The 23,341-nt window shown below is 36.7% G+C and overlaps 2 protein-coding genes across 2 annotated transcripts; one reads left to right on the plus strand and one right to left on the minus strand.

The window, feature by feature from the left end:
- Nucleotides 1-764: 764 nt before the first annotated feature.
- LOC114148567 (neurofilament medium polypeptide) lies at nucleotides 765-7,191 on the plus strand. Its single transcript, XM_028023934.1, has 15 exons — nucleotides 765-1,055; nucleotides 1,244-1,300; nucleotides 1,461-1,587; nucleotides 1,708-1,797; nucleotides 1,881-2,068; nucleotides 2,147-2,183; nucleotides 2,275-2,371; nucleotides 2,471-2,603; nucleotides 2,711-2,775; nucleotides 3,191-3,250; nucleotides 4,954-5,123; nucleotides 5,205-5,340; nucleotides 5,426-5,467; nucleotides 5,550-5,577; nucleotides 6,431-7,191. Exons 1-15 carry the CDS (start codon nucleotides 1,004-1,006, stop codon nucleotides 6,553-6,555), a joined length of 1,407 nt encoding a protein of 468 aa, XP_027879735.1. The 5' UTR covers nucleotides 765-1,003; the 3' UTR covers nucleotides 6,556-7,191.
- Nucleotides 6,580-20,964, minus strand: pfkla (phosphofructokinase, liver a). Its single transcript, XM_028023933.1, has 22 exons — nucleotides 20,680-20,964; nucleotides 19,032-19,105; nucleotides 18,848-18,925; nucleotides 17,779-17,968; nucleotides 17,468-17,633; nucleotides 16,865-16,909; nucleotides 16,082-16,190; nucleotides 15,876-15,971; nucleotides 15,556-15,648; nucleotides 13,806-13,931; nucleotides 13,637-13,701; nucleotides 12,575-12,638; nucleotides 12,330-12,476; nucleotides 12,170-12,240; nucleotides 11,910-11,997; nucleotides 11,672-11,824; nucleotides 10,285-10,449; nucleotides 9,924-9,985; nucleotides 9,041-9,152; nucleotides 8,742-8,841; nucleotides 8,540-8,645; nucleotides 6,580-8,450 (listed from the first exon to the last, which is right to left on the minus strand). The coding sequence occupies exons 1-22, from the start codon at nucleotides 20,762-20,764 to the stop codon at nucleotides 8,303-8,305; spliced, it is 2,343 nt and encodes a 780-aa protein (XP_027879734.1). The 5' UTR covers nucleotides 20,765-20,964; the 3' UTR covers nucleotides 6,580-8,302.
- Nucleotides 20,965-23,341: the final 2,377 nt, after the last annotated feature.

The raw sequence follows: 23,341 nt of genomic DNA on the forward strand, positions 1-23,341 counted from the left end.
TTGATTTTAAATGAATCATTTTGAGTTTTTCACAAATATCTTTGAGTTTCAAAGTCATAATTATGCGAGACAAAAAAATTACAAGAAATAGAATAGAATAGAAGTACTTTATTCATCCCAGCAGGGAAATTACTTCGCAGTTACAGCATAGAGACAAGACACAATAACAACTACCACTGAGTAGTAGTTGTAGATAAAATAAAAATAAAATATAAAATGCTATAAATTGTAAAAATATGAAATGCTGTTAATATAAAAACAGCATTTCATATTTTTACAAGTCATTTGTTTAGTAGATCTTGCTTGGGTTTCCGTTGTAACAGATTAAATAAATGTACAAATGAGTTTGAAGTTTCAAAGTGACAATTTAAAGATCATAATGAGGGTAACAAGACCACATGCACAAAATAAGGTGCTCAAAACCAAACATTTGAGTTTTGGATATCTATTGACAACTTTGAATTATTGGTCACGAGGTTTAAAATCACTAAAAGTAGGCTACTGTTTAAATACATATCGTCCAAAAATTGGAAATTAATAGCCAAAGTTGTACACAATGTAGCCATAATTACGAATAAATTATGTCATTTTAAGTTAAAATATTTCGACGCCATGAGTTTGAGTCTTAATGTTGAGACTTCATGTTATCATTTTAACGAATAAAATATTTTTCTATATAAAATCATTGGCATATAGTATTAAAAATACAGTAGTAAAATTCATCACTAAGTACTGCGTTGAGGAAGAGGTGGCTGACGGTTGCCATGGTTACTAAACCAGGAAATGTGAGGATCGTCTTGATCATTAGAACACCTCCAACAGTTGTTTCCTTTAGCTAAATTCTTTCTAATCTAAAAACAGATTTTGACGTTAACCTGTATTTTTCTATATAATTGGTGTTTTAGGTTACCACATTATCACCCTTTTAGCTTTAAACTATAATTTTTCATTCTAATTAAAATTCTTAACTTATAATTAGCGCCGTTAGCTAGCTCAACCTAACATGAAGGAGCAGCATTTACTCGACAATATTGACAGTCTTGTTTTTCAATTTGGTAAGTTTATTATGTTTACAACTATATCTTTATGAAATATGTTCGGGTTTTTATTGTTAGCACTTTTGTAAGCACTTTAGCTAATGTAAGCTAGTCGGCACCTGACAATACAGGAAACTGTTGACAGCTGTTGGGGGTCGATATCTTTTACAAATAAAAAGCAATCAAATAATTTCACTTCTTTTTAGCCATTAAAACTCGAGAGGCTTCTCAAAAGAAGAATGGAATCCAAAAGCAAATCAAAGGTATGTCAAGCTACACTTGTTGATAAGTAAACAAATCGTAGCCTGTGAGTTTTATTTATTGATATCGCTATAAATAACTTAAAATATTATAACTGCATTGTGCTACATGGTCCTTATCAAATACACGCAAGTCAGTAATATGAAGTATTTCTTTAAACAGAGTGCAGAACTCTCATCACTGAGAAGAGGTCTTACATTGAAGCAATTCAAGGACACATCAGGAATCTTGAAGAAGAAATTCGAGTGAAGCAGAGCACTGTAACGAAGAATAAAGAAAAAGCAAAAAGGTAACAGCAATGAAGTGCCACAGTGTGCACTGGTCAACATGATCAAATGTATTTTTATTCCAGTTACATTGTAGTGGGGTTTTTATTTACTGTTTTTTTCTGTCATCCATGACACTCCAGCATGAAGGTGACCAACAGCCTGCTTCTTCAGTATGAACAGACGCTGAAAACAGAACTGGAAAGTAGAAAAAGCAGCTACGACCATGACCAGTAGGCTATTGTATAATTTGGTCTGTTGAAAGTTGCATTTAAATGTATGAAACTGAGTTGTTGATTTTACACCAACTTCTTAGGGAAGTCTACGAAGAGAGGTTTGCTAGCTACCTACAGACACTGCAGTCATACAAAGAAACATATTTCCAAAATCCCATCGCTCAGAAGCTCCTCCTGCTGCAGGCTGAGATAGAGAAAATTGAGAGTCAAATTAAACACTGTGATGATTGCATTATGATGAAAAAGAAAGAACTGGAACATCTTACTGGTAGCCCTGTCTTTTCTTGGTAATTTGTCTTTTCACTGGTTAAGCTGAAAATTTACATATTCAACAATTTCTGAACAGATCCAGATGTGACTTCCATGGAAAAACTACCAAATGGGTTTGTTTTACAAAATTTACAATTAATTAAAAAAAAAGAAGCAAACTTTTAAAGCTTTTCATTTACTAATTAAATGCAATTTTCTTTGTAGTGTTTTAGGCGAACACCACACAGCAGAAGAACAGTCTGAACAGATGGAGGAGGATTGCTCCATTGACATGTCATACATTGATCTCAACCAAGCAGCTGTACTCAGACTGATCAGTTTGACATTTTGTCACTGCTAACACATCAGTACTGTAATTATGTTCTGTAAAATTATATCAATCCTGAACGTAATGTTACAGAGTGACCATGAACCTGCTGCTGAAGTAAACACTGAGGAGATGAGTGAGGAAAACGAACCGCAGGATCCAACCAGCTGCTTCACTGCCTCTGACAAATCAAATGAAGAGCTGTGGTCTCTGCAGCTGTCAGATGGTGAATATGTCACCCTAGAAATTGAAATAAATTACATTTTTTGATTATTTATTCATATATAGACGTCATCACTGAAGATTACCATCAGATTGTTGTTTTATTTTCAGAGTCAGGTCCACCAGAAGAAATGCACTCTGAGGCAGAGGAACCAGAAATTTCACAGGAGGAACAGGTTTTAGTTTATTCTCTGATTTTTAGTGGACTGAGTCGCTGTATTTTTTTATGCTTTGGCAAACTTTCACCCAGATTAACTTTTAGGTTACATAAGTTTAATTTCAAACAGATCTACATTTGTACTATTCTACTCATAGGGTTGTGGTAAAGTTATGATTAGGTTATTAAGTGCAGTACAACACTTTTTTTTTTTCTTTAGTTAGTTCTAAAGAAATGTGGTGTGGGTTGTAAATCCCCTGCGACAGACTGGCGACCTGTCCAGCGTGACCCCGCTGGCCTCTTGCCTGAAACGCTGGCTGGAATTAGGCACCAGCACCTCTCTCGACCCCACTGGGGACAAGGGTGTTAAAAAATGGATGGATGGATGGATGGATGGATGGATGAAGGGTTGTAAATCCATGAATGTTATGCAGGGACATCAGGAGCTTGATGCAAAGAGTCAGAGTGAGGGAGAGACAGGAACAGACCAGCAGGTAAGAGACAGTAACACATAACAGTAGATATTTTAATGAAATGTTTGTGACTGAAAATGACAGGATAAACAAATATTTTGGCTTTTTTGCCTCAGTCTCTGTTTTTCAATATGCAAGTTATTGAATGCAGGGCTGGAAAGTGAAATGGCACACCCGGTTATCATTGAGGAGCTAAGGTGTTTGTTAAATGTGAAAAGTATATTTATTTATTTATTTATAATATATTTATTTTTGTAGGACAAACTGTTGCTCTGATGTACAGTTGTTCAAGAAAAACAAAGATTGTTTTTTAGACCATCTTTGTTGGTCAAACTACTGTACTGAGTTTTAAACCATTGAGTTCCATTTTACCCTGGCTTTTTACTTACCGGTACAATTTTAGGAAGAGGCAGAACCAGGTCAATTTCCAGTCAACATAAGTAGATATATTTTGCCCAGTAAAATATATCTAAATATGGTAGCAAGCTTGTGTGTGCTGTCAAAGTATTTATCTTGCTAGTTGTGAGGCAAATGATAAGGAATGACAGTCATTTTGGTTGATTAAAGACTCAAGGCATTTTGTTCAAAAGGAAATGAAAAAGGATATTTTTGGGGGCAGTTTGCCACCGTGAGATCAAAAAATATAAAAAAGTAACTTCATTACTCAATGAAAAATCCATCCATCAGCTAGAAAATGCACATTTCTCTTTTCCCCCCATTGTTTACGTTTGTGTTGCTGATGTTACACACGAGATGTAACTCCTCAAGAAAAAAGAGGAAAGCAACAATGTATGTTTTTACAAAATAAAATAACAAATATAGTAACACACAGTGACTTGAATATGTCATTTCAATCTGAGTTTTGGATTGTAAATAGTAACATGTTAGATTACTCGTTACTGAAACAAGGGGTCAGACCAGAGTAACGCTTTACTAAGTAACGTGTTGATGACACCATTGTTTATGACATTTCTGCTCAAGTCATTTACAGATTTGTCAGGTTTCCGATATGTCCCCCCCCCAACGATACACTCAATCCTACACCCTTGACTCCACTTATTCTAAGTTTGAAAGGTTTGATTCAAAGTGACGTCCTTAGTTATTTTGCTTCGATTGGGTGAAGCTCTTCATTTTCTTGCACAAAAGTCAGCAGGTTACTGTGTTCTAATACAATTTATACTGTATAAAATAGTGATGGAAATTATAAGGTTATGTGGTTATGACAAAACATGAAAAGGTTCAAGACGAATGAATACATAAGGCAGTGACTCTAGAGGGAGTTCGTATCCTTGAAGTGTACCTTGATACAAGTCAGAACAAACCAAATCAAACAGGAACTAGACTTAAATGTCAGGAGACATAAAACAAAACTATCTTCTACATGGAGCACAAGAACTTAGTGTATAGTTTAAAAAGAAGGAATCCAAATTTTGTTTTGCTTTTTAAAAATATGATTTTAGTTCTTGACTACTTAACTTTGTTAAGTGAAATTATGTTCAAGCACGTACACACACCATGAACATGGGAAGCTCAATAAATAATGACTGAAAAGGCCTGGTTTAAGGAGCAACTTCAGCAAATTCAACGACTGTTTAATTAGACATGACAAACGCTGAATAATAATAATATTGAGTGATGCTTTAATTTCTCAAGCTGGATTTTGTTTCTTTTGATTGTGATGTACATTGTCTGAAAAAGAGATTTTTTATTTTTTCTGTTACAAGGTGCAGGTTCCCACTTTACCAGAGGAAGTCCAGAAGGATAACATGCAGGATGAAGCACCTGATGCAGATCAGGAAGCCAATAGTTTTCCTCAAACATCTCAAGAAGCCAATCTACAGGCTCTCTCTTCAGCTGAAACATCCGTCTTCTCAACTCCAACATTTACATTCAAGTAAGATTTTATCTGTTCCTCAAGACTTTTGAGTCAAGTTGCAAACAGAACCTGAAGAGACGTGTTCTGTTCTTGTTTTAGCTTCAGTCCCACCAGTTCTCCTCGTCAAGGCACTCCCGATTCTAAATCTTCAGCTTTTGTGCTGAATCTGAACTCTAATGTTAGCACACCTGGATTTCCTGGATTTGGATTTGATGTTGGCCCATCCCAAGAAGAAGTAGGAAGTTAGCTGAAGGGAAAAACTAAATCCGACAGCAATTGCTCTTTCTTGGTTTCGGAGTTAACTCTAGTTGTCATTGCAGGAATCCTCTTTTGCTTTTTCTGGCTCTTTTTTCAACGACAAGGTGAGGTTTACATTACAAGGTATTAGTTAGACCTTCTTATATCTGGAGAAAAGATACTGAGGGTTGTTCATCTTCTTTACAGAAAGTCACAGATGCTAAATCTTCAAGCAGTAAGTATCTATTCAGAAGCTGTTTTATTATCTCTATGGGTGCACCCCAATAAATTAAAATGTCATTAAAAAGTTGATTTATTTCAGTAATTAAATTAAAATTGAAACTCATGTTTAGTTTCATTGCAACTAGTGTGTTCTGCTCACAATGTTTATTTTCAGTAATTTTAATAACTATGGCTTAGAGCTAATAAAAAACAAAAATTTCTCAGAAGCTCAGATTAACAAAAAATAAATAATACCAATAGTTGGTCGGGAATCCTTTTGCATAAATTACTGCATCAGTGCAGTGTAGCATTGCGGTGATCAGCCTGTGGTTCTACTGATGTATCCAGTAGAACCACATCTCATCTTCCTCTTGTCTTTACTGCACAGTTTCTCTATGGGGGTTAGGTCAAGTGAGTTTGCTGGACAGTCAAGAACAATAAAACCATGGTTACTGAACAAGGTATTGGTACTTTTGACAATGTGAGCAGGTGTTATATCATACTGGAAAATTAAATCAGCATCTTCATAAATCTTTTTAACAGTCAAGTATGGTAAAATTCCGAGGTAGACGACTTGATTAAACAAAGTTGACTGTAACTAGCAGATGACAACACATCACTGACCATGGGAACTTCACATTAGACCTCAAGCAAATCTGATTTTGTGCCTCTGCACTCCTCCAGGCTTTTGCAGGATTCTTATTTCCAGAGAGATAAAATTTTGTTTTTTTGTTAGCTGTGAACCATGCCCATCAAAATGAGAAATTAATTCTTGAAATGTATCATTCTGTGTCCATATAAATTGAACATTTGAAACCACATTACTGAAATAAATTAACTCTTCGATTTGGGATATGATTTTCTAGCTACCGAGTTCCTGTTTGACCAACCAGAACAAAGTGAAGACTTCCAGTTTCCCTTTACAAGCAAGAGTCCTCAGTCAAGCAAGAAAATCTCCAAAGATGAGTTTCCGTTTTCATTCAACTTCTGAGGAAAGAAAAAGCACACTACAATATTTTGTGTATGGAGTTCCTGTTTATTTCCTTTTGTTGTTGAGCTGGCAGTGATTTAAGTTGAATTCAACCCTGAATTCAACTGTTGATATAAAGGTGTATTTGGGTTAATCACACAACAATGTATACATAATAGTGTCATACTTAGATATATATCAAGTCATTAATATATACTTAAACACCTCAAAAGTTTATATTTCTTTATAGATTCATCTCTTTTAAAGTACAGTAGTTGTAAAGTTTACATGTTTTACATTGTAATAAACTGTTTGATAGGTTCAGAAAATTCTGTTAATTTGAATTAATACTAGATATGTTGCTTCAGTCACACAACCACACAATATACACATGTATATATAAAAACAGAAAATGAACATCTTAAGGGTCCCTTGAGTTACAATCACATTAGCCACACAAAATATTCAGATAAAACAAACAAAACTTTTAAAATTACTTAATTTTTTAGGATTATTTCTTTCACTGAAGGCTCCTGCTTATGGCTCAGAATGTAAGCATTTTCTATATGTGGATTTAAAAGTAAGAGATTTATACTGCAGCATCTACATTCATTTGTTGTAATGCATGATATTCAATAAATGTTCTGTAAAACTTTGGTTTGGTGGCACATCTGGTTGTCTGTTCTATAGCAGCAATTTGAGTAGAAAAAATCCTTACAAGCACCTGGGAGAAAGTACACAATTTCTCTTTATTAAATGCGTCAGTTAATAAATGAATACTGAAAATTATGTTACCTGATCTTAAATAGTTAGTATTACACTGATTAGAGGTACTAAAAAAGTTTTTTAAGAAACATAGTCCCATTTTCATTCAACAGTAAGGTGCCTGATCTTCAGAGGGTGCGGCCTGAACTTTATAGAAACAGGAACTTGATTCTCAGGGCATCTGCAGTTACAGGCATACACTAAATAATAGAAAACATCTTATACTTCAGTCATGCTAATGCAAAGACATCATATCTATTGTAAATATTTTCCACTGCAACATTATTCACATGAATGTTACTCAAATATTGCAGCCCACATTGTGATAATCTTACTTAAATTCATGCTACGCTTAGCAGTGGCTTGCTTTGTCTGCATAAATTCACTCACCTCAGCATCTGCCATGGCAGATCACCTGACTTTAAATAAATCCAAATAATTCACCTAATAATTATTTTACCACTTGGGCTACTTATAGCATTAATCTTTAAGCCTGGGATGGTGAACTGATCATTTAGCTTCCGCTTAAATCAACATGTTCTGTTCTAACAAAGAAGCACACTGTTCATTTTACACAATTATTCCCAAAATACATGTACAAAACATATCACAGGGGCACATTTCCAATAAACATATTTGCTTCATCTTTTCACTCTTTAATCTACATAAAAAAGTATTGAATAAGCCCATATGCAAGCCAAGCTAATAGGCGTGACAACAGCTTAACATAAAAATCTAAACGTATGACAAGAGAATAAGAGTTCTTGTTTCTTAGATAAAGTTAAGGCAGGAGGAATTCAACTGGAGAAAAAAATATCTACACTCTATAGTGGATGTTGGTCCAGTGCAATTTCATATGCAAATAGGAATTATTTTCCACTAGGGCACTCTGGCTAGGTTTATGAGGGAGAGCATCAAAACATCTCACTCATGAGTGAAAATGGGACAAAGGATGGATAGATAAGGGTTAAAAACTGCATACAGAAGTTTTGCCTCAGGGAACCTAGTATCCAGCATCAATGCTGATGGAGCGCCGAGTCAAATGTTCCATCTCTCCAGGGACATATTCAACAAAATTGGTTTGATACCTGGCCAGCATCTTCAACATCGGTCTCAGGTTGAACCACCACTGAACCTTGGGCATCCGGTGCCTGAAAAGCAAACAAATAATACCCAGAAATGATTTGGTTTAAAGTTTTTAACAAAAAAAGCTGTTTTGTAAGTTTTTCATAATACTTACTCAAAGTCAGTGCTGGCCTTCAGGTCAGTTACAGGAATGAATGAGACGACCTTCCTGTTCAGGCCAAGCACACACGCTGTTTCTGGGGAGTTGGCGAACACGCGGCCTGGAGGGAAATGATGGTATCATCATCAAACATCTGCTTGCTTTACATCAGCTTGGTTTAGTACTTTTCTTTTCTGGGAGTGTAGCGTAACCCTACCTTGTCGGAAGTTTTCAGTCAACTTCTCGGAGATCCACTGGGTTGCCTTCACACCCAACTTGGTGCCAAAGTTCCTATCGAAGGGGGAAGGTGCTCCTCCCTGCAGCACAAACACACATCCTAAGTGATACAGTGAATCTCAAACATGAAAACTATCTATATATATCTTTAAATGGTCTTATTTGTTTGGCTTTTCTTATTTTAATAAAAACCAATGTATAGATCGTCTAGGAATACAAAATATTTGCTTTCACAATAAAGCTACTGCAAATGGTGTTGTCTTACTTTAAAAACTATACCTGCTGGAGGTGTCCCAACACGTTCACTCTGCAGTCAAAAACTCCCTTTCCTTCCTCTGTATACAGCCTATAAATAAAGTCTGTAGTGTAGTTCTTGTGACAGTACTCGTTCCTGTTTAAAAAAGAAGATAGTCAACAGTAGTTCAAAGTTATTACACAATTATGTCATTCTGTTGTCGGTCTAAATATTAAGAATGTTTCATTTAATCAGCAGAATCTTGGCTTTAAAGGGTCATAAGTATTTCCAGATTTGACAATGTTGGTCGTAACTTTTATTTAGTTGTACACTTCAAAAACAAGAATGTCAATAGTTGGTGAAAACCGGTATCAATAATTGTTGAAGTTAACTGTACTGCAAATGTTTTAAGTACGGTAACCTAGATGTAAAAATGCAGATCTCACATACTGAGACTGAAAAGTTGTCAAACGTATATTTATCTTACTTCAGATATTAAGTATATTTATGTAGATTTTAAATAACGAAGGTCTTAGGAAAATTTCATAAAGTCATAAATGTAACCCACTGAAACTTGCAGAAATCCAGCATCAAGTTAATTTTGACAGACAAAAAAAAAGTTCAAACCTGATAAGAAGAAGAGGTCACCTAGAAACAGTCTACACTTAAAAATGTCCAACTTGTTACAAAGTTCTGTCTAAACTGCACTTTGGCCAACTGAAACACTGGATAAGGTCATTAAGCACTTCTCAGCTTTTATTCTAAACCAGTCAAACAGAAATGTGTTGAACAAGCTGATAGACTGGAAGCCATTCTTTTTGTTAGAAAATGAGCCTTTACTGCGAGTACTTTGAATTTCATGTTTTTAGTAATGTTAAACGTAATGTCTTCACTCAAGATTTTAAATTGCTCTGTAAAGTTGCAAACCTTAGTACCAGACCCCGCTGGATGTCCTTCTTCATCTTTTCAGCCAAATGCTCAACATTGGTCTATGAACAGAGGGCACATTGAGAGAAGATGCATTAAACCAGTGTTTCCCAACCCTGATCCTGAAGACACACTGCCCTGCATGTTTTAGGTATTTCCTTGCTTCAATCCAGCTGATTTCAATTGATGACTGATTAACAGGCGTTTGTTGAACTGCAATCAGTTGAATCAGGCACATTATAGCAGGGAAACCTCTAAAACATGTAGGACAGTGTGCCTTGAGGACCAGGGTTGGGAAACACTGCAATAAACGAACAAAAAAAGTGAGACAGAAACTGTTTTGTTTTCCTTTAAGTTTCACCTTGAGGTCCTGGATGTTAAAAGGCTCTTCAAATATGTAAGCAGCATCAGCACCGACAGCGATAGCAGTGGAGGTGGCCAGATAACCACAGTATCCTCCCATCGTCTCGACTACAAACACTCGTCTCTTCGTCCCAGAGGCAGACTGCTTAATCTTGTCACATCCCTGAAGAGAAGTTAAAATGAGACACAATTACTCTCAGAACATAAAAAGCTCCCCAAAGAAAGGATGATGATTAAAAAGCAAGATGTACTGTATTTCCTTCTGAGCTATAAAAAGGATTGACTGGCCCCATCTACAGACGGACCAAAAACACAATTTTTAACTACAAATAACCTGTGTTTATTTGAACCCCTGGTGAAAATGTACAAAAACCTTTAAATAAGTTTGATCTTGCGATGCTGCACCCTAAACTCTCACTGAAAAATGAGAAAAATCTTAACTCTGAGTTTATTTATTCAGTGGGAGAAAAAACTCCACATTAAGAAATAATTGGTTTAACTAAACCACTGGTTGCACAATTTTTATTACCTTGAACAGGAGAAGGATCTTTGACCCTTCCCTTGCACAATCTCTCTAGATCATCCCAAGTCCTTTTCAGTGAGCCTGAGTATAAGCCACACCCACTAACTTTAAAAAGAAATGTTCAATATTTGTCCCATCCAAGACATGACCTCAGATAGAGTTAGTCTTACTAGCATTTAGCTAACCCCTCATATTAACAACTGTGGCGACAGGGGACAAAATACTTTCTTTCTGGCATAGCCACCAAATGACAAGGGCCACTTATGAAAAAAAAAAAAATTCTGACTTTTAAAAAAAAGTTAATTTTTCTTTCGTACAACTCACATCTCTGCTGAGCTAGTTGCTCAATGCTGAGATTAAAGTCAGAATTCAGAAAAAAAATCTCAGAATTCTGACTTTTTCCAAGATTCTGAGAAAAAAGGCAAAATTCTTTTTTCCCCCCCATTTACCCCAATCCTCTTCCATACCATTGTATGTCTGTAGTGTTTAACTCTTGCTATGAAGCCTCGCTGACCTCTAGATGCCACTGTTTACTGCAGTTTTCTAACAGAGCTTTGGGGGCTTTTCTTGGCAAGATAAATGTTTTCTCAGGTAGCCTGCTGGCTGATCATGGATTACAAACTGAAACTTCCTAAATGCCCTTAAGAGTGAAGCATAAGTTTTAAATGTTTTAGTTTTATTACATTTAAAGGGATTGGTAGAGCTTTTCCCACTAAATAAATATACTGAAGGTTGTATTTTTCTCAGTTTTTCAGTGAGATTGTCTTACTGCAATAAAAGATACATTTATTTGAAAACTTTTTTTACAGGTTTTCTTTAAATGGGGCTGCCAATAAATGTGTGCAGATCTGTTCAGACATACCTCCATGGCAGCGTTAACAGCTGTGTCTGCTCCCAGACTGAAGTCCGTTCCTGGGACGTTGTTGCTGATGGTCGCCGGGACGACACACATGGGGATGCAGAGTTCATCGAAGTGACCCCTGGCTTCGTACAGCTGCTGCACACCTTCGTATGCCTTTGAAATTAACACATGGATTGTAAGTCTGGAGCCTTTAATTAATAATATTCAGCGATTTAAAGAAAATAAAAGAGTCAAATACCTCAAATCCTCCAATTACAAGCAGAGCTGTGATGCCGAACTTGCCAATGTTCTCAACAATTTTCTCCATGAAATTATCAGGAAGGGTTCTGAGAAAGACACAACATGAAAAAAGGTGTTGAAATTACTTTGAGACATTTAATTTCACATGTCACAAATGTGTTGCAATTGTAAAAGTTTATTTTTACTACCTGAATTTGCTTATGAGTACACAAATACTTGACAGGCATATTTTTGAAAAAGCACAACTTTCTTTTTTACCGCTTTGTCCCCAGGAGTGATCCTCCTTGACCCGTCCATCCGGCCACGTTGTGCCATTCCATTTCAAATATCTGCTCGCAGGCAGAAAGGAGAACAGTTTCTTTTAAATTATTTTTCAAAATTATAGCTAAGATTTTGCGTCATAAAAAGCCATCCTCACCAGTCCGTTGGCGAGTCCTTCAAAGCCGTCATGGACACCGTAGACCTTGTGTCCGTGAGCAAGTGCAACTCTCACGGCTGACCTCACTACTGCATTCATGCCTCCAGCTGGAGCGCCAACGTTCAGAATAGCCACAGAGTGATTGCTCTAAAGTGGAACCAAAGTCAAGTTCATCTCATATGTGACATTCTGTGAGTGTGTCACGCTTAAAAATATGAGATAAAGCTAATGTCTGACAATCAAACCTCAGTAACATCAGGCTTTGGGAAGGCCAGAAGCTTGTAAATATTCAAGTTGTTCTCAAAACTCCTACAGAAACAAGACACATTATAGTTAGGTATGTTAGGTAGGCACTTTTCCATGAACTTGTAAATTCTTAATAAGTTAATTTAACTATTTTAACAATGACTCGTATTTTGTCAGTGTTAAATACAATAAGAAACACATTAAATGTGTACATCTACACATAATGTAAATTTAATTCTATAAAAACAATGATTATGGCTTACGGCTAATAAAAAGCCACAATTCAGTTTCTCAAAAAATTTGATTGTTACAAAATACTTATTTCAAAGAAACAAAAAACTAATTGTAACACCAAAATGACAGTCTACTGAAAAGTATGTTCATATCCTGTACAGTGTAACCTTGATTGGGGCTCCAATCCAGTGAAGGTGGTCAGCCTGTGAATCTCTCAGGAACCTCTAGTTGCTTCAACAGCGACCTTCACCTCATCTATATTGTTACTCTGCTGTCTCCCATCTACGTACTAACACTACTCCAAACATTCTCTATGTGGTTTAATTAAGACCAGTTTGCTCACCAATTAAGTTCAGTGGTATTGTGGTCATTTGAAGTGGCTGTGGTTACCCAGGAAGAATAATTAAAGTCTTTAATGGGTGTTGCTTCACAATCCTCTTAATCATGCAGTTATCTCTGCTGCATTTGTATCTTTTTCTACCAGAATTTACCTTTTCCTGTCACTCAATTTTCCATATGTATACACTTGCGTATAGAGCTCTGAACATCATGCTTTATTAAAAATGAATGATTGTTAATTGGCCTCCTTGTTTACACAGTCACTAACTGCTAAGTCAGCAGTCTTATCAGTTTGTATATTAGAAATCATCTTTATTTGGCCTCGGGTAACAACTAGCAAAAGTTTTTTTTTGTCAAGTTTTTGTTATGATAATCATCAAAATTAACAAAAGTAAGCACTCCAAACACATCACTGTGTAAATGAATGTCAATAATGTTCCTTAAAGAATCATTATACAGCACAATCCAGGATAAATATGAGCGCTTACCCTCCACGCAGTTTAACAGCTTCATCAAACCTCCTTTCATTCATGGCTTTCTGCACCAACTTGGTCTGCAAAAGATTGTTCATTTTCTTGTTAATCTGCAACCAGCCCCTGCTACATCACATGTTTGCCATCCATTAAATCAGTTCCCCCAGAGTGGAGCCAGACTCACCATGTCCACACACTCCATGAGAGGCAGACGGACTGAATGGTTGCCAGAGAGACCGATGACACAGGCTGGAGTGTCAGGAGAGGCCTCGATTAGAGCAATTACTGCCTCCACTCCCAGCTTGGTGCTCTGCAAACACACATTCATACTAAGATGAAAAAAGTGAATGTGGGTCTGGTGAAATCATGCAGGCTGGTCTAGGAAATCTTCAACTAGAGAAGCTAACCAGTAATAATTAAAAGAAGCAAAGTGACAGATTTTAAGGTTGCATATTAGTCATTATGAAAGTTGTCAAAATGATTTTTTGTGGGTTGTTTGCTGGTCTTCATGTACTTTTTACCAATTTCAATTCAGTTTATTTAGTGTATATTTAGCCAAACAGGTCCAACTCGTATTAAATTTTACTGTATACGACCCAGTTTAATCCAGGAAAAAGTCAAATTTATATCAAACAAAAATAAATTACAAATTGTTTTTGAATTCGTTTGTAAACAATGACCTGACGAGGATAACCAGGTTTAAGTATTGCCCAGGGCATTGCCCCTGATGGTTCTGTAAACAGACAAATGTTGTATACACAATCCAGTCAGGCGATGAGTTCAGACAACTATAAATAGAGGAGAACAAACAAATGCTCTGATCTAGAAGCGTTTAATAGAAAGTTTCCAGGGACTGGGCCTGGAGACCTAATACTCCAAAACTAAAGTAATCTTCACTCAATTTATCATAATTTTTTAAATCTATGATTACATAACTCCAGCAGACAATTATTCTTACCAAATGTTACAAAGACATGGATGATATAGAGTGAAAATCTTAGTAATAGCAATAAAGAGTAAAAATAAATGTTTTTCAAATCGGAAAATAATCTTTTTATCTGTAAAAATGTATCACTGCATAAAGTCAGAGCCTGACAATTAGAAATAATGGTCAAAAACTAAAATGTACTAACCAAATAGGCTTCTTAAGCACAACGATTACATTAGGCTGCACCTCTGTGCTGCTAAATGGTACAACAAACCATTTCAAATCATGTACTCAGAATAATACTTGAACAAGTAAAATATATCTAAAGCTTATCCTGTAAAACTTATAATGCACTGATCCTGAATGGTACTATTAGCACAGTAATGTTCCAGAAATAATTTATCAGATTTTTCAGAGTTAATTAGTAGATAAAAATCCATGCAGACTGAAATGCAGATCTGCTTTTTATAATGCAAGAAGCTCTGCAACATTAACTTTCATTAATCTTTCAATTTCCCATCTGTAATTGTATTACTAAACAACTTTGACTTACATTATTTTGAGTTTTAGAAAAAAGGTTATGGAATTATGCTCTGATGCTTAAATGGGAATAATCTTGTAATCCCTAAATTTAAAATTTAAACCTTCTACATCTATGAAAGGAACTGATGCATGTTCCAATTTAATTAAAGTAGCAATATTTAATCGTTATAACAATGTTTAGAGAAATACGTCTTGTATCGTCCTCAGACAAAATCAGTAGGTTTTCTAAAAGATATTGCCAGTAAAAGCCTGATGAGTAGCTCCACACCTTTTAAAAATGTAAAAGGTGTGTAAAATTCTAAATAAAGGGAAAAATACAATTTACTTGTCCATGCTGATCATTTCAGTTTATCCTATTACAACTGTCTAAAACGTTCGCCTTTAGACTAAGAATTAACAGTTAAATGCCATCATTTTGATGAAACATACATTCAACAATCCTCTTCTATCACATGTAGCTCACCAGAATCCTGTCGAATGCAGACGGAGTTCCTCCTCGCTGAACGTGGCCGAGCACCGTCACTCTGGTGTCATAGCCCAGCCTCTTCACCACCAGCTTCAAACAGATGTACAAGTACTCATTTATTAATGTTACATACTCCAGTATGAAAAGAAATGTAAAAACTAAATCATACTTGAAGCTCCAGAAACAATAACATGTCTTTATAAGCTATGCCAAAGAGAAGGAATTATAAAATACACTCTCTTAATCTTAAGTAACGTGTCTTCAACACATATTGACAGCCATTATAAGTGTCATCAAGTCTGAAAATAACAGCTCACATCTTTTATGTAAGTTGAGGAGATGGGCTTTCCATTTGAGTCAATGGCTCCCTCTGCAACAATTATAATGTTGAGTCTTGACCCCTTGTTTCGGCTCTGAAAGTAAACAGAGGATTCTTGGTTAAACCTTCAGACGTGGTGTACCTGAGCATGAAGCTGGTGCTTTTAAGAAATCTGGACTGTTTTTGTGTGTGTGCATGCTCTACTTTTTCCAGACGAGCACACATGAGGTCCTCCCAGCCCTCAAGAGGAGGAGCCTCTGGAATGAAGAGCCAGTCTGCTCCTGATGCTAAAGCTGACACGAGGGCCAGATACCTTCAGGCAAAACACACTAATTAGCACAAGAGAAGTGTAGAGTACCCAAAAGGTGTACTCATGTAAGCGTAGTACTATTACATATTTTTATTCAAGTAAAAGTAAAAAGTAGCTGTCCAAAAAAAGATTCACGTAACAGTAAAAACAGTATTTGGTAAAAATGAGTAACTGATCAAGACATGAATGATGTATTTAAATCATGTATTTAAAAATTACATCCTCCGATGAACCACAATATAAAGTTATATGGAAATTTTGGTATTAAAAGGCCAAACTGAAAATAATTCATAGAAATACCATAATTAAAAAAATAACAAAAACAGGCAAAAGAAAAATTTTTTCTAAATATTTTTGTTTCAGTACAAAGCTCACAAAACTTTAACCAAAATTGCAGGTGTGTTTGTTTCTGATTAATCTTTGGTTAAAACAAGCTTGTTCTTCATTCAGTAAAGTTACTCACAGTGGGTAGAGTATCCAGAGATTTTATTCAAGAAACAGTAGCAGTACTTAATAAAATTACTCAAGTAAAAGTAAATAGCACAGCTTAGTGAAAATACTTCTAAAAGTAAAGTTGTTCCAAAACATCACTCAAATACAGCTAGTTACTACCCAAATTTAATTAGCACAGTATAAGAGGATAAATAAAAGATTTTTAAAATCAATGTGTTACTCACCCACAGTGGCGGCCCATGACTTCAAGAACAAAAGTGCGCTGGTGGCTGCAGGGAAGAAAAAAAAAGAAGCATGATGCATTGAAGCATTCGTAAAAACTGTGAGCAAGTTTGTGCAGGATACAGCAGATCTGCTGAGTTCACGTAGCTGGGGGCAAAAAGTGCAGTAACACACTAAAGCTCAGTCACTTTATAGGAAGGTGACTTATGATCACATAACAAAATTAAACACACTCATGATTGTTTTACAGTTCTGTGCAGAGCTGAATGTAGGCAACAGCCAAACCTCAAAGATATTAGTCAGATATAAACATTAAAACAAGAAATTTAGAGGCTCAAATGTTGGAACCTCAATTGAGAAAATCTTTGGGAAGTAATACTTGCAATTAAATGATTAAAATGACCTATAATGTACTGTGAAAAAGTTTGAAAATTGATGCTTTGACTGACCTTGTGCTTTATAAAAAATGGGTAAAAATATTTATTCTCTATTTGTGTAACTCAAAAAAATCTATAGTTGTAATCGCAACAAAAGGTTGTACTCTATGCTGTTCAGTGACATAAAATCACAGTAAAATACAAATGCAACTCCTTCGAGTGCCTAACCTGTTTGCAGTGGTCATGATGGCATCGACTATTTCCATGATGCGATGCAGCGCAGAGTCAGCTCCGATGGTCATGTCAGTGCCGCAGAAATCGTTGTCTATTGATCCCACAAGTCCGACGATGTTCAGATTGTTGTGCTGCTTCGCCAGCTTGTCCGTGATCCTTCCTGAAGACCCACAGATGTAATTTCCTCTTTAAAATTTATTATACAGCACTAGTGATGGCATGGAAACAAGACTGATCAAATATCCTGGGTCAAAAAATATATATACTGTATATAGAGTATAAACAGTTCCAAGAGAGTGGCTGACCTTTCTGTACGAGCTCATCCAGCAGGCCGCTCCACTCACTGCGGAAGATATTGGCTCCGGTGAGGCTGCCGTCTCCGCCGCACACACACAGGTTGGTGATGCCTTTCTTCACAAGGTTGAAGGCGGCGGCGATGCGGCCCTCGCGCGTCTGGAAGGCCTTGCAGCGAGCGCTACCGATCACCGTGCCACCCTGCAGCAAAGACGCTAGTGAAAACTAAGCTGAAACATATGATCTGTAGCTGAAACGACAAGCTAGGTCACACATTTTTTCCTCACCTATTTTTCCCCTGCTGACTATGACTCTTAAAGGAAGGAGCAGGATAAATGTAGCATTCTGACCAAATTATTTTTGAACAAAGATTGAAAAGAACGCGTTGTCTTCCGTTCAAATTATATGAAATTATGTCTGAAAAGTGAAATTTGAAAAGATGCCCGGGGATGTTTACAGGTGGTTGGAGTTGATTTTAATTACCTGTTTAGGCTGAATTTGGAAGTGACCTATGGATTAAAAAAAGTCTCAGTTTTAACATTTTCTAAGATAGACATAGAGAGATTGACATAAAAGCAAAGAAAATATGCTTATAAATGTTCAGTGTTTGGAATACAAATCAGTCTCGAGGCTCACAGAGGTTTACAGAGGTTCACTCCTTCCCCATATCCCTCTTTTTTTCAATTACAAAAAGAAACCAATGGCTTAGGAGCATTGGCTCCTAATGCTCCTAAGCTTTAGGAAAATATTTGAAAATATTGTTTTTTCAGACATTAAATTGTATTATCTTACAATACTAAGTAATATCCATCAGTGAGAATTACCTTTGGTTGAATAAAATAATGAGAGTAAACTGGCTTTAATGAGTGATCTGGAGTACAGTATATAGAAATAGAGAATAATGTAAAGTCTACAAAAATATTATTTGCATTCTAGAAAAAACGATATATGTATATTATGCAAATTGGTATAAAATGGAAAGGATGAGATGGCATCAAAATGGTACACAGGGGTACCATGACCATTTCCACTTTGTGAAATGGTCATTTTCCCAGAAGACAGTAATAACTTTCAACCCACCAGCTGGATAATGTTGGTCACACTGTGCCAGTGTGCCAGCTTTATGTTCTCTCCTCCATCCACCAAGCCTTGATATCCCTGAAATGTCACAAGAACATTGCAATCAGTCCCAGAAAAGCCATAAAACAGGATGTGACATTGGTCGGTCTGCATGTTCACTCGCGGTCGTAAAACTCTTGTTTACCTCATGGATGAGATAGACCTTGGCCCCGACATAGATGCCCATTCTGGTCACGGCTCGGACAGCGGCGTTCATACCTGGGTCAAAAACAGCATTATCCTTACATTGAACTCAACTTCAGTTGATTTGCACCCAGGCTATTGCATCATGTGAGGAAATTAAAGTGTCTGCTGCTGCATTTCACTTCTTTATCAGTTATTGGGCAAAGGTGCCATTTGCTCTGTGAGGACTGCAGCAACGATCCTGGGCAAGATTTGCTTGAACATATCATGACCCATAAGGCTTACTGAGCCTGTTCCAAATGGGGGAAGGGGAGGAGAGCTCAGATTTAAGCCTTTCACCATTATTATGTAATCGTGTGTGCAAATCAGCTACAGTTGGCTGTGATTATTGTAAAACTACTGGACTTGTTTTATGTAATTGTATTTAGACTAAATGTATGAAATAAGAAGTCTGAGTTGTAATCATATCTCCAGCTTTACATCTACTTTTGATGTGAATCAAAAGGGTCAAGCAGTCCATATTATTTTCAAATTAGCAGATGAATTAATTTTTATACATCCAATTGCATGGACCACAAAAACCAGCAGCAAAGAAAAAAAAAACAGTATACAGCTCATTTAAAGACATCAGTTGTTTTAGGTCCTTTACAACAATGTTGCCAAACAGCATTAGCTTCTAGGTGAAGGTTAATTAGAGATACTAGCCTTACAGCTTTTAGCTAACAATAGAAAATTATTTTCAAGCCAAATCTTAATAAATGTTTACATTTCCTTAAGGTGAAGGACTGCATGACATGTCAAGAGCCTGTTGATCTTAACTGCAGTACAGTATGTCCGCTTGAGGAGCTCTTCAATAGGAATAATTGCATCCCTGCATTATGGGGCTTGTAGTTTTGTCATAGTGTGATAAAATCTGCATTACAGAGCTAGTACTGCATGCCAAAAAGTCGATAAACACCACCACTTGCATAAACATAATTTATGACTTAGTGTTGAAAAGCTGAATTTTTGAGGCTTTCAAGTATAAGATTTATGAAAAAAGCAGGACCGAATTGCTAATTTATGCACTTGAACCTGCAATATCTCCATCTTGCAAGCTGCAGCTACTTTAAATGTATGGATATGCAGTAAAGGGCTGTTGTTATTTAAATATTAATAAGTCTTGCTTTACAGCTGAATCGGCTGTACTACTGTAGCTGTAATTGCTTGATACACACATTCTGCTGGAAATCCCTGATTTCACAAACAATAACTATTGTATTATTATATATGATAGTATTAAGTAGGTGCAGTAAGTGATTCTAGTGTAATAGGGATTGTTATAAGGGTTGTGAATCTGCATAGAGCCTCATGGGGGCCTTGACTTTGCCCTTCACAACCGAATCCCATTAACCTTTTAATATGCTATTGTAATTGCCATATACTACACCTACTGTGAGCCTTTTGGGACATTTGAACTACATTATGAGTGAGAACATACATAAATCCAAATTGGATCATCTTTGAGTGCGAAAATTAGCTCGTCCATGTGTAAACAAACCCGCTCAGTGGGGTCAGAGCTGCACAGAAACACGATTTAAGCTCCACGCGTCCAGCCACAGGTTTGAAATATTAAACCTCAACGCAGATGAGGAGTTTTCCAAGGTCACCTTGTGCATCTCCACCGCTGGTCAGCACCGCTATGGCCCGACCTGCTCCCGTCATCTTCAGCTTCTCAAAGTCCATGGAAGACATGTTGACCTGCTCACCTTACAACAGAGAAACCCGCCTATAAAAAATGAAAAGAATCCCGTTAGTTTCGGTGGATAAAAGAAATGATGCAGTCGCTTCTCGATGTTGTCCCAGCTGTTCGCTTCCTTGTTGGCAGCGGGTTCAAACCAAACCCTTCCACTTCAGTGGAGTGGAAGCCCCCCTCTCTGCAGTTACACCTCTCCGTAGACTGACTCCGCCCTCATTCGCCAAGGGAGCGTATCGGTGGAGCGTTTATTTTTCAACCCGGCGCCGCCCGGAGCTGCGAATTCCTACTGTTCTCTGCGCTTCTCCCGGACACCCGCTGCGCCGGAATGTTTGTGAGGGGAGACCCAGAAGCGCGTCTTCCAGCGCTTCCTTCAATGATCGATGTAAAAAGGTGGAGCTTGAGAAGACCGCATAGTGTAAACGTGACTGATATCACGCTAACAGCAACAGGAAGATACAAGAAGGAGCAGTTTCGCTCGTTGTGGTTCTTCGTAACGTTTGTGTTTGCAAATCACGCTTCAAAAAGAAGAGATTAGTTCCTCTTCTAGTAAGAATGCGGGAATGTAAGCCAAGACAGCATGCATAAACAAAGTAACATGGAGCGCTTTACTACAAAAATAAAGGGGAAAAAACAGGAGATATTCTGGAAGAGCATTGCATTGCTTGGAATGAATGCCAATACTTTAAAACAAGCAAATAAGACATGATTAAAATTAGAAAATAAACAGACAAAATATTTGTGTTGTTTTCTGTCAGACTGGAAGAAGCCACGGTTCTCTGTACCTCTCAGGTTTTCAGGGAGTAGGTTCTGAAACTGAGGGGAATAAAAATGAAGTGCTGCCTAATCTTGTTTTAATTTTGAACCCGAGAACTCTGAGTAGACAAGTCTGATGATGACCTTAGATATCTACAGTATTTGGTTCACCTGACAAGCAACACTCAGATGTTTTTAGGTCAAACATACAGGCCTACGTTTTTAAAAATGTTTCCAATCCAACAAGTGATCGGTGCATTGATTTAAGATGTGATCCATTTCCCTAGAGTTGATTAGGACTCAACATTTTGAAGAAGATGTAGCAGTAGCTAAGCTTGTGTCCAATTTAAATTTGATAAAGTTTGTTAAAGCTGAACATAGTCCAGCGTAGCATCATCCAGAGTAATGATAGAAGATGATGAGACTTTGTTTCTTTCATGTAAACTTGGGGTGAGTGAGGAATTATAGTGAAAGCACACAAAAGGGTCACACCTTCCGTTTGAACAAATGTTTCCTATAAGATCCTCTTAATTTAGAACAAAATCAGGAAGAAGGGGTGGCGGAGCAACTGCTGTTACATTTTTCCACTTGTCAAGAAATAGCTTACATCTATTTGAATGCAGCCTGTGAAGGACTTCACTGAAAAAATAAGAGTCGTAATGTGTGATTTTCAAACAATCCAATAAAAAAAAATCTAATTTTTAACATTTTTCTGAATAAGGTGAACATTTTGCAATGAATATCATTTATTTTTCGTGGTCCAAGTGGGAGCGTGTGATGTGAAATCTCAAAGGATATACTGTATGTTATATTTATCTCAGTTTCTGAATTATTGTTTTGTGTGGATAAAAGTGGTGATAATAAACAGCTTTTGAGTGGATCTGGATTGATTTGTTTCATGTGATGCCCAGCTTGAAGGTCTGAGATATGTCAGGAGTATCAGTGAAGACGTCTGTCAGTTGTTTGCTCTCCGATCCTTCAGTCAGCATTTCATGAGCTGCGGATCATTTAGAGCAGCTGCATAGATTCACAGTTGTCAGTTGGCCGAGGTCAGACTGTGCAATATTCAGAAAAATTAATAAGAGAACTTTTTCTCTCTCATTTTTAAAGATCATGGTTGTTCATATTGTCTGGAATTGTTGCCAAGAGTAAAACATCTCTAGAAAGTGAAAATAACAGCAAGCTGAATTTTTTTGACATGTGGAGATGTTGAACCTTTAAAATAATGGAACAGAAAAGGAACAACTAGACCATCAGCAATGTTTAGGAACATTTTTAGAAGAAAAGAAATCAGGTACTGATGTTTAGTACTTATCAAATTATCTTGGGATCAACATTTTTTTTTTAAAAATAGATAGGTTTGTCTTTTTTAAAGCCTTGTAGCAGAACTGTGTCATGCTGTGTTTGGATGTTAAATGCATGGTTTTTGTATTATCACTGGAGCTCATGTCAACATGCAGGAACATTGCCCAGGAAACGCAACAAACAAAACATTAATAATTAATTCACCTAAAATGGCTCACAAAAGCTTTCACAACCCTTGAACATTTCCACACTTTGTCTCAACAACACCTGAAATATCAATGTATGCTTTGAAATGGAAAGGAAATGATACACGATTTACAACATTTTGGAAACATGTATGAGACAAGGTGTGGAAGGAGAAACTAAAATTAAACTTTTTAGCCTACATGCGGGAAAAATTAACACGTCACATCTTCCTGAACACACCATTCCAACAGTAAAACAAAGTGGTTGCACTTTGGCTGCACTTACTGCAGCGAAGCTTTTCTTGAAGGAAGTTAGTCAGAGTTTATCGG

Source organism: Xiphophorus couchianus, chromosome 7 (assembly GCF_001444195.1).
Source record: "Xiphophorus couchianus chromosome 7, X_couchianus-1.0, whole genome shotgun sequence".
Classification (NCBI taxonomy): domain Eukaryota; kingdom Metazoa; phylum Chordata; class Actinopteri; order Cyprinodontiformes; family Poeciliidae; genus Xiphophorus; species Xiphophorus couchianus.

Coding starts and splice junctions, on each gene's coding strand:
- pfkla (XM_028023933.1), bottom strand. CDS start 20,764: ATGTCTTCCATGGACTTTGAGAAGCTGAAGATGACGGGAGCAGGTCGG. Junction 16,910..17,467: donor ATCATGACCACTGCAAACAG/GTTAGGCACTCG, acceptor TCTTCCCTGCAG/CCACCAGCGCACTTTTGTTC. Junction 9,986..10,284: donor TTAACATCCAGGACCTCAAG/GTGAAACTTAAA, acceptor CTCTGTTCATAG/ACCAATGTTGAGCATTTGGC.
- LOC114148567 (XM_028023934.1), top strand. CDS start 1,004: ATGAAGGAGCAGCATTTACTCGACAATATTGACAGTCTTGTTTTTCAA. Junction 1,798..1,880: donor AGCAGCTACGACCATGACCA/GTAGGCTATTGT, acceptor CCAACTTCTTAG/GGAAGTCTACGAAGAGAGGT. Junction 2,184..2,274: donor ATGGAAAAACTACCAAATGG/GTTTGTTTTACA, acceptor TTTTCTTTGTAG/TGTTTTAGGCGAACACCACA.